Here is a 9,631-nt window from a genome sequence, read left to right on the forward strand (position 1 = left end):
TTTAAAAAAAAAGTGATTGTAACTTCTTGTAAATAAGTTGTGTTCTACAGTGCCTGTGTATTGCATGACCTACGTCAGTACGTGATAACTTGTAAATGTGTAAAGACATAAGATTTTAATATAATTATAGTAATGCTAAAATGAAGATACATAACATATTTTTATGGTGTACATTGAAAGCTTTATTCGGCCATAACTAACAGTTAAATTTACACAACATTATTGAGATGAATACAAATTATACTTGCTGTACTGAAGGCAATATTTAAACGTGATGTTGATTCCAACCATTGCATACAAACAGATCATGTGTATTAAAAAAGGCACATTTTTATTTAGCATCTATCGCTATGACAACTTTAACCGTCGTCATTAAGAAGGAGCAATATACTTTATTTGTATACCACCATGTCTTGTTACTTATTAGTTACTGCTTATTTATATACATCTTATCTTGTGTCTTTCATAAAAACTTGACATACTCTATAGGCAATGTGTAGATAAGTTTACCAAAGAAAAGTATCTATAACAGTAATGTTTCTACGCGCTTGACAAATATACCATTACCCCGGTCATTTGATTCAGTGCTTGCCCGCACACAATGTTTTGACTAGTACGTGATCATACAAATTTTGCCGAGAAACTGCCTACTAATTGATATATTTGGTAAATTATTATATCTATTTGGACTTGATAGATATAACGCATGTGTCGCGCACTTGTGCGTAGTCCCATATACATCTTTCTGTGTACAGTGCTTGTAACTTTACCAAGACTGGGCCAATTTTTTTATCATTTCGATGATTCTAGAACCTTGCAGTACACACCAAGACTTATATGCTAGATGATCAACCTTTTCTGATCGATTCCACAACAATCCTTTCACAATGCAGTCGCATGACCATAACTGGTTTTATCTTTTAAGTTTCACATCTTACTTTATATATAAATGCTTTAAAAATTGTCTGAGTGATTCTTTTCCTTAATGTGTACGAGTATACATGTATACATACTCCATATCGATCTCAAATCCTGAATCATATCAGTTTCAGCACAAAATTAAGTATAGTTAGGTACATATATGTCTTTCATCTTCCCTAATGCTCGACTATGAATATCACCTCAAGTGATTAACATCCAACATAAGGTTTTTCAAAAAAATAGCACAGACATTTCAAAACTGGTCATGTCCTATACGCACACAAAAGACAATTCTGCGTTGTGTGTACTGAGTTTCATATGAATCGATCAAACTACTTCCAATAGTTTGCTCACATACTTATTTTACACACTGCACATGCATTGAGTTTTATACTGTTATTATAATGCCTCATCAAAGATACCAAAACTATAAAATTGCTAAAACTTGGAAAGAATATGCTCCACAAGATTATTAAAACAAAATTGTATTCTTTGTGCAAAGCTTGGTTACCATGGAGGTACCTTAACAGACAGACACAACAAATGTGTCTTGCACACCCTCGGGTCAATCGGTATACCAAGTTTTATTACAATTTGCAAAAAAATTTGACCCAGTTTTTTACAATAGACCAACAGAAAGACTCGCCTGCCCAACTGTATCCTTATTCCTTTATACACCCTTTCAAACTACAAAGTAGTTACAGGCAGCATATCTCTTGATGGTATAACCTTGAACCGCAATACTTTGGCGTTGAGCTGATTCACGTTCATTGATTCAAATGATGCATGAAACCAACTGTTTTGCTGTCTTGTGATCATTTCTCTTTTTCGCTTGCATTATTTTAGTCACATTGATTGCATTAAATAAAAAATGAAGACTATTTACAATAAGATATTCTACAAATCTTTCTTCTGTCCATGTTGATTTTCAACAGGTTCCGAAGTATAGTCTTTTTCATGATCGACTGTCACCTCAGTTACATGCACAGTCACTAAAACCAAACACATTGTTGACTCATGGTTTGACCTCTTGGCTGTAAATTTTATAATTACTACCGTAACTTCTTCAAGGAATATAGGTTGCCAAATAGATACAAATTGAAATATCCACCATTTCCACATGAGCAAGCACTGATTTTATCACAAATTATGAATTGTATAAATCACATAGAGCTTTTATACACTGATGTCACAATTTGTCTTTTATATTCCTACATTTCTTCCATTTGTAAACTTGCCAACCTCTTATTGTAATACAATATACAAGTGCCAAGCATGGTGGCTAATCTAGCAACAATAACAATTTATTTCTGGTACATGTATATCATGTGTTATGTGATTTTTTTTCTCCAGATAACCACATCCCCATGATCCCCAGGGACACTCTAGTATCAAGTTTGGTGGTATTTTGTCAAAGGGTCTCTGACATATCAAGAATACATGCTCGTAATGCTAAGCCATGCAATCTTTCACCTCCGGACCACAAAATCATTAGCAACCAAATGAGTCCAAAATGTTAAGTTCCAACCAATCCTCAAGATAGCCTAAAAACATGCCACATGGACAAATTAAATCGAGGCGATTAAGAGTCTTGCATGCAATCATGCAACAATGAACCTCATTTGACCTTTGACCTACTTATGTGACCTTCAACTCCAGAATATCATGGAGGCCAATAAAGGGCATCTACCAATCAAGTATGGTTACAAACAGATGTAGGGTTGGAAAGTTAGCAACCCTAACTGATTTTTGCAGGTAAGATTTCACATTAGACTTCATTCAAATTTGTGTACAGTCACGGAGGATGGACGGAAGGACGCCATTTGGATCCCTTAGTCTCTGCTCGAAAAAAAGCAGTTCTCAAGTCAGACAATCCCAAATGTTCACTACAGAGGATTACATGGATTTCTCTAATCGGCCTAGTCTCCTGGCTAGGATCACATCAACTTGTGGTGGAGGAAATGGTGCAAGCCGGGGCCTTGTGTGTCTAGGGTCATCAGGGAGCAGAACAGCCTTCGAGAACAGTGGTCCTTGGTCCTGTTCTCTGCGTTCCAGTATCGCACCGATGAGTCCTTGTACATACATGTAGGGGTAGGTCTTGGGGACCTTCTCCTTCCGGGCCACGTAGTTGTTGGCACGCTTTGACCATACTGCAACATATCTGTATCATAAAATAAAAGAACATGCAAAATGTAACAAGTTGCATTATATGCACACTCATTCTTGTCAATTGGAAATGATTCATATCTCTTAAAGATAAACTTGAGTTCTGGTAAAAAAAGAAAATGAATTCTCACAGAATCTAACGAAACTTACACTGAATGTTCAAGATTACAAATAAATGTCATGTGCCAAACAATTTTGGAAGAAAATGTATACTGGCTGAGTAATGAGCATAGAAAGATAAGGAAATCAGGGTAGTACTAGCCCCGACAGGCCGACACCATGTGTGTTGTCCCATATACATCTTTCTGTGTAAGTGATTGTTACTTTACCAAAACTCTGCCAAATTTATGATGATTTTGATGACTCCAGAACCTTGCATTACACACCAAGTATATTATTACACTGAATCCAAGTCCGCATTTAGGGTCCAAAATCAGCAGCATGATTGACAAACCATCAGCTTACAGTCCGTCATCTACATAATTTAGATGTGCGTCGTGTACAGGGACAACTTCTTTAGATGACGTCATATTTTGGCGATTTAAAAGGGGCGTTCCCAGGAAGGACAATTAGATATTTAATAATTTCCCCAAAATTGATAAATTTCATGGGAAAGAACTGCCAATTCGGATTGCCCTGTCCAACTACACAGGGAAAACAAAAAATCATGTTTTTTTTTTTTACTCCACCCACTTTGGATTGCCTTGTCCATCTAAAAAAAAATGTACAAATAAAAATAGGAAAAACAAGAAAGAAAAGAAAACCTTTTTTTCTTTCTTTCTAATTTCCACTCACTTTGTATTGCCTTGTTCATCAATCTGGTCGGGCCTGTCCTTGTGTGCCATGTAGTCGATGACCGCAAGCAAATTCCTTGCCCGGTTTGCTGGGTAGCTGGATGGATAAGACAAACAATTGGTATTACCACTACCATGATGAATGAATAGTAAATGCTTTAGACAAATCTCAGACTCATTGGCCCGTAGTCACAAAGGAGGTTTGTAGGAGGTTTGTACAAACCATGGTTTGACGATGGTTTACATCTATGGAATGCTGCTCGCATACCGTAAATTGTAAATTAACATTGTTAACAAGTATGGAGTTTACATTCCTTCTCCATCAGTTTACAAATGGCATTCCATAGATGTAAACCTTGGCCAAACCATGGTTTGTACAAACCTCCTTTGTGAATACGAGCCATTCACTTCAGTTCTGGATTTGTGTTGTAAATTATTGACTCTTAATTAAAGGTAGTTACATTTCCCTGCTACAACCACTCCAACTTGACTTAACATCAGGTACCGACACAAGTACGATACAAAGTCTGCTGTTTCAAGACTCTGCATGCATCCAAAAGTGATTTCAGCATTTATATAGATGTCATTCATAATTTCTCATTAACTTTGCTATTTGCTTCAAAATATGATATTGTAACTGTAACCGTACTGTAATGATATGTTTCAACTTTTCCACAGACAATCTTACTTCAAACATACAAAATGATACTAAAAATACTTACTCAAAGGAATACCGCTTGGAAGCATACATCAGTATATGGTTGTGGAAACACTCGAGCATGCTGGTGTGCCTAAGGAATTATGAAAACAAAATAAAAACTGATATAAATGATAGGGCATTTCATTATTTTCATACCACAAAATCAATATTGAAAATCCCATGTCATACACATGAGCAAATAAGATGCATTATCTTGACCTGCTGATATGTCCCAATTTTATAGGTCATAACCAAAAAAGAGCTCAATCTTGCAAACATGTACGTAATGAACGCATTCTCATTAAATTCCTCTCAATTTACAGAGCCTTTCGTACATGTATACAGAATCCTACCTGAAGCGAGCAAATCAGCAGAGTAGGCCAAGTTCTCCATGAATTTGCGGTCAAAGGTGACTTGTACTATTCACCTGCTAATTCCCCTACTGCTGCTTGGAATTTCTTCGCTGGGGATGGATTGTGTTGTCTGTTCTTCATATCTGTAAAAAGTGAAGAAACGAAAGTCATTCACAAAGTAAAAAACATTCAGATTTTAAATCACCAAAAGAAATTATTTTGAAGATGGCATTCTCTAATAATTATCACAGCTAGCCAGATTTGGAATTTGCATGACTAATAACTGATGCATTGGTTCTCTGTCATGTATGTGAAGTTGAGACACTCTTTGGTAGAGATAAATATAGATGAGACAGTCACATCTCAAGCAAGCTATAGTATAACCTTGTCGACTTTTAAAAAGAGCAGGATGTTTACCCGGTTGACTAGCCCTGCACGTCATAATTACAAAGAAAACTGCAGTTGTAACGAGGGACATTAAAGGTAGGGTCTATTACAAAGTTTTGGGAAATTTTGAAAATTGGGTGGATAGTGATTCTTTACAATTTTGATATATTTGGATGCCCCTGTGGAAGTATTATAAGCACTAGAAAATTTAGCTCCTAAAACACTTCTGCTTTCGAAAAAAATTGAATATAAAAATTTACCGGTGCTCCCGGTAAATTTTGATAAATTTAAAATAGCGCCTACGGTCGTACAACGGTAGCTGCTAGTGCTACCATAAAAATCCCGGAATATGTAGTTGTGATATATAATTTCAAAAAGGTAATAGCCAATCGGTCAATTGTAGCTTGTTGTATAGCTGAATTAATATATTGACCTTGAGAGAGAGTTATAGTATACCCCATAAAGAGATTATTATTTACAATTTCATCACTTTAGACTCGATTTCAACGCGACAACGTTCACTGAATATTGTAGGATCGCATAGACCTATGCTTCCAATATTTTCATTTGAACCAAATTTATCCGGAGGTCTAGTGGAGCCAGACGTAGTCTCAGTGGAACAACCGACGATATAGAGACTGAAGCTTTCGGTCTACTGTAGACCTAGACCGAATTTTCCGTCTCTTTCGTTCGTTAGCCTCTTATTGGGGTAGGGTCGGCTCTCTCTTTAGAGACGGAAGCCGTTTATACACATGTCCTTGCTAACGCCACGGCCAGTTCTGGTCGTAGCGTTTTGCCCCCAAAATCCCCCAAAATGTCATTTTACCTCGAGCATGTTATATTGTAAATTAGGCCTAGACTCTAGGCTATAATAAATCAGTTCCACTTACCAACTTGACTGAAATAATCAGTTTAATAGTCCCTTTTTAGGAAATTATGGGTCAAAATCGAAATCCATTTTGAAAATCTTTTTCAACATGGATTCCGATTTTGACCCATAATTTCCTAAAAAGGGACTATTAAACTGATTATTTCAGTCAAGTTGGTAAGTGGAACTGATTTATTATAGCCTAGGCCTAATTTACAATATAACATGCTCGAGGTAAAATGACATTTTGGGGGATTTTGGGGGCAAAACGCTACGACCAGAACTGGCCGTGGCGTTAGCAAGGACATGTGTATAAACGGCTTCCGTCTCTAAAGAGTGAGCCGACCCTACCCCCAATAAGAGGCTAACGAACGAAAGAGACGGAAAATTCGGTCTACTCCCGCGCCTCCTCTGGGCCGGATGGTCGAGCTGCCATTGCTTGTTTCTCTCCTTCCTCTTACCGTCTTACTTAGTCTTATTCCGATTTAGCGTAGCCTTAGCCTTGTCCTTAGGCTTAGCACTAGCTGAGTCCGAGTCGGCCATCGTCCGTGACCTCGAGCTCCTTTTCCAATCTCGATCTCGTTATCGTATTTCAATCAAAGCTTGTCTGTAGCTGTCTAGCGTTCGATCGGCGCCGGTGATAATCTGATATGAGCTGTGTGTGTTATACTTTACGTGAAAGCAGCGTATTGGAATTGATCAGCTGTACTGTATTACTAGCGCGCGGTCGGATACCCGCCTGCTAGCTACCTGTAGTACTGTACGTACCAACGAACTCAAACACTCGTTGTAAATACGCTGGTTGTTAAATGACATAGAGGGAGCTAAACACGTAAATTCAAAAAATAAACCGTCGAAAGTCAAAAGTGATGTCCGGACGTCAAACACTTTTATATAATGTTTTGAAAGCAAATTGCACAACAATTAGAGCATTTAATTTGGAATTATTATCATCTCCCATGTTTTTTTCGATGATCTTTCATATGGTACTGAAATAAACCAAATCTGTTTTGGAGGGGCACTTTGGAAATTACCAATACTCAACTATACCTTTAAGTCAGAGTTAATACCCTTTTGGCCGTAAACAGATGATTTTGTTAGAAAATAGGAAGTTGAGATCAAAGGGATTGGCAAATCTCTTTTCTAAACTCTAAACACAACATGTGTCAGACAGGTATAAAATCATATCCCATTGCAATACTGTTTGGATTATTGGAAAAAAATGTCACATGGGATGAATTTTATCAAACCCTTGAGCTTTATAGATAGCCACAGTACAAATGTTATTGATTACTGTATGGAATTCTTATTTGTCAACCGAACTAGCTGGATTGGGTCAGCGTTTTCCTGAATGCTAATTCAACTCATCTACGTGTAACACTTTTTGGGAAGACTATATACAGGAATATTTTTCTTATAAACCTGACACGTGTAAATTTGAAGAACTTTATTTTTTACTGTTTTGGATGCCAGTGCTGCATCTTGTATTAAAGTCTGTCTATTAACAATTACAGATATAAGATGCTATAAGGATTAGAATTGTATCATTACGTAGAACGTTGACTGCCATGCCCATGATGTCGAAATCAATCTCTGCTCGCTGAAATTTAAATCCTTCTCACCACTATTTCCCTTTTTTCTGATTTTAAAAATCAAATGTCAAATTGAAGTCGAGAGTATTGAATAAGAGGAGTAGGAGGAGGAGGAGTAGGAGGAGGCAGCTAGAAGCCATGTGTTTAAAGAGGAAGAAATTTCAACCAACGCAACCAACGTTTGGCGGAATATTAAAGAGCAATTTTGGGAGGGTGTGTTTTGCTGATTATGAGCGGCCAGGCATTGTGTGATAAATCAATAAAAGTTTGAGGTAAAGTACAAGCGAACTGTCCAGATAGTCTGTGCCTGGGTGTCTTGTATATCACGACTTCTATTCCTGCCTTGTCGAATTAAAGACAGGGAGGAAAAACGAAAGTGGTGAAAATGAGACGACCGCGTCAAGGACGTTGTCATTGCAAGAGATAGGATGATTTTTCGGAGCTCCGGCGATGACGATCGGCCGGCGAAAACTTGTGGCATGTTAGAGGCACGATGCCCGTGGGCTATGTACCGTAGGATATTTCTGACGTTGGACAGAATGTGTGCACGGCTTGTTAGTTCGTCGTTAGGATCTCTCCCAAATGGCCCGAGGCGGAGTGAGATGAGGACATCTGATAGGAAATGGTCGCAGCGTTAAAAAATGGACTGCCTGCCTTGTTCTTTGGGGTTTGATACAAAGAATTTGAATGCATGCAGATACAAATAATTATTATTTTTTAGTCGATTTCCCCAAAACAACTGCGGAGTAAATCTTGAAAATCCATTTAGGATTTGACTAAATTTGGTTTGAAATCACAAGTTGTGTTGCATGAATCTCTTTAAACTTCATATCTTTTGTTTGTTTGTTTTTATTTCTGCGTTTTCAAAATAGAACATAATCATATACATTAAGTAACAATCTTGCCTTCATTTTACATAATTATACATTTTTAAGTACATTAAATAAGATGCATACAAACACAAATATTTTTCAATGAAAATAGATAAATTACAGAAAACGCAGGAGACCGCCATCATGAGCGGTAAGCTTGAAATCGATGGCGACCTGAGATAGCCACTCTTACAGAGTTAGAAACCTTATTCATTTTGCTAGCAAATCTAAATTGTTCTGAGTGTTTTTCTTCCACTTTGATATCAAGTTACATCATTATGCAACTTTATAGAGTGAACAAATTCTGAAATTAAAGTGCTCTTGTCTGTGCAATTGTGTATCGATCCATTACTTCTTGTTAAAGGTCATAAACGATGAATGTGACGCATACGAATGAATGTATGCCCAAACTGTTATCTCACAACATGATTGTCTCATCAGCACGTATGGGCTGAAGTAGTTTGCATGCACAAACCCATGTAAGTTATTGTGCCTAACAGGTCTGAGCAAGAAGACTATACAGAGAATGAAATCAATAGGTCCTGTGTATACTGTAGCTGCTCATGATAACAAGAGATAGACAGATACAGATATAGGCTCTGCTGAAGACCATATGGAATTGAGTTTATTTTAAGTGTCAAAGGAGAATCTGTGCTTGCAGACTAGGCTTAAAGTCCTCTCGTCAACCTGCGCCCTACATTACATTAGGGAGTTCTGCTCAATTAAGCAGAATCTGCAGTAAACAATAACACTGATGGTTTCTCTTAATTAATATCCTGTATGTAATTACTGTATGTATGATGGGAGAGTACTATTCCGCTGGACAAGGGGACTGATTTTGTGCCATCTGGTTTACGTCAAATGGACAGAATTTCATTGATTTGTTTTGGGTGATGGAAGAAATGGGATGGCAGGGGGGGGGGGGGGTAGGCGTAGGGTTGTCCGACACATGCTCCTGCATTAACCGCTCCACGTCCA

At 37.5% G+C, this 9,631-nt stretch overlaps 1 protein-coding gene across 1 annotated transcript; it reads right to left on the bottom strand.

Moving 5' to 3' along the window:
• Nucleotides 1-986: 986 nt before the first annotated feature.
• LOC115926054 lies at nt 987-5,498 on the bottom strand. Its single transcript, XM_030990382.1, has 4 exons — nt 4,935-5,498; nt 4,604-4,672; nt 3,883-3,978; nt 987-3,082 (listed from the first exon to the last, which is right to left on the bottom strand). The coding sequence occupies exons 2-4, from the start codon at nt 4,660-4,662 to the stop codon at nt 2,818-2,820; spliced, it is 420 nt and encodes a 139-aa protein (XP_030846242.1). The 5' UTR covers nt 4,663-4,672; nt 4,935-5,498; the 3' UTR covers nt 987-2,817.
• Between the last annotated feature and the right edge of the window lie 4,133 nt (nt 5,499-9,631).

This window comes from Strongylocentrotus purpuratus, unplaced genomic scaffold (assembly GCF_000002235.5).
Source record: "Strongylocentrotus purpuratus isolate Spur 01 unplaced genomic scaffold, Spur_5.0 spur5_scaffold_19, whole genome shotgun sequence".
NCBI classification, from domain to species: Eukaryota; Metazoa; Echinodermata; class Echinoidea; order Camarodonta; family Strongylocentrotidae; genus Strongylocentrotus; species Strongylocentrotus purpuratus.

What these genes read in the sequence shown, in the direction of transcription:
- LOC115926054 (XM_030990382.1), bottom strand. Translation starts at nt 4,662, where the DNA reads ATGCTCGAGTGTTTCCACAACCATATACTGATGTATGCTTCCAAGCGG. An exon ending in TCCAAGCGGTATTCCTTTGA is followed by an intron (nt 3,979 to 4,603) that starts GTAAGTATTTTT and finishes TTATCCATCCAG; the next exon opens with CTACCCAGCAAACCGGGCAA. An exon ending in GATGAACAAGGCAATACAAA is followed by an intron (nt 3,083 to 3,882) that starts GTGAGTGGAAAT and finishes TTTATGATACAG; the next exon opens with ATATGTTGCAGTATGGTCAA.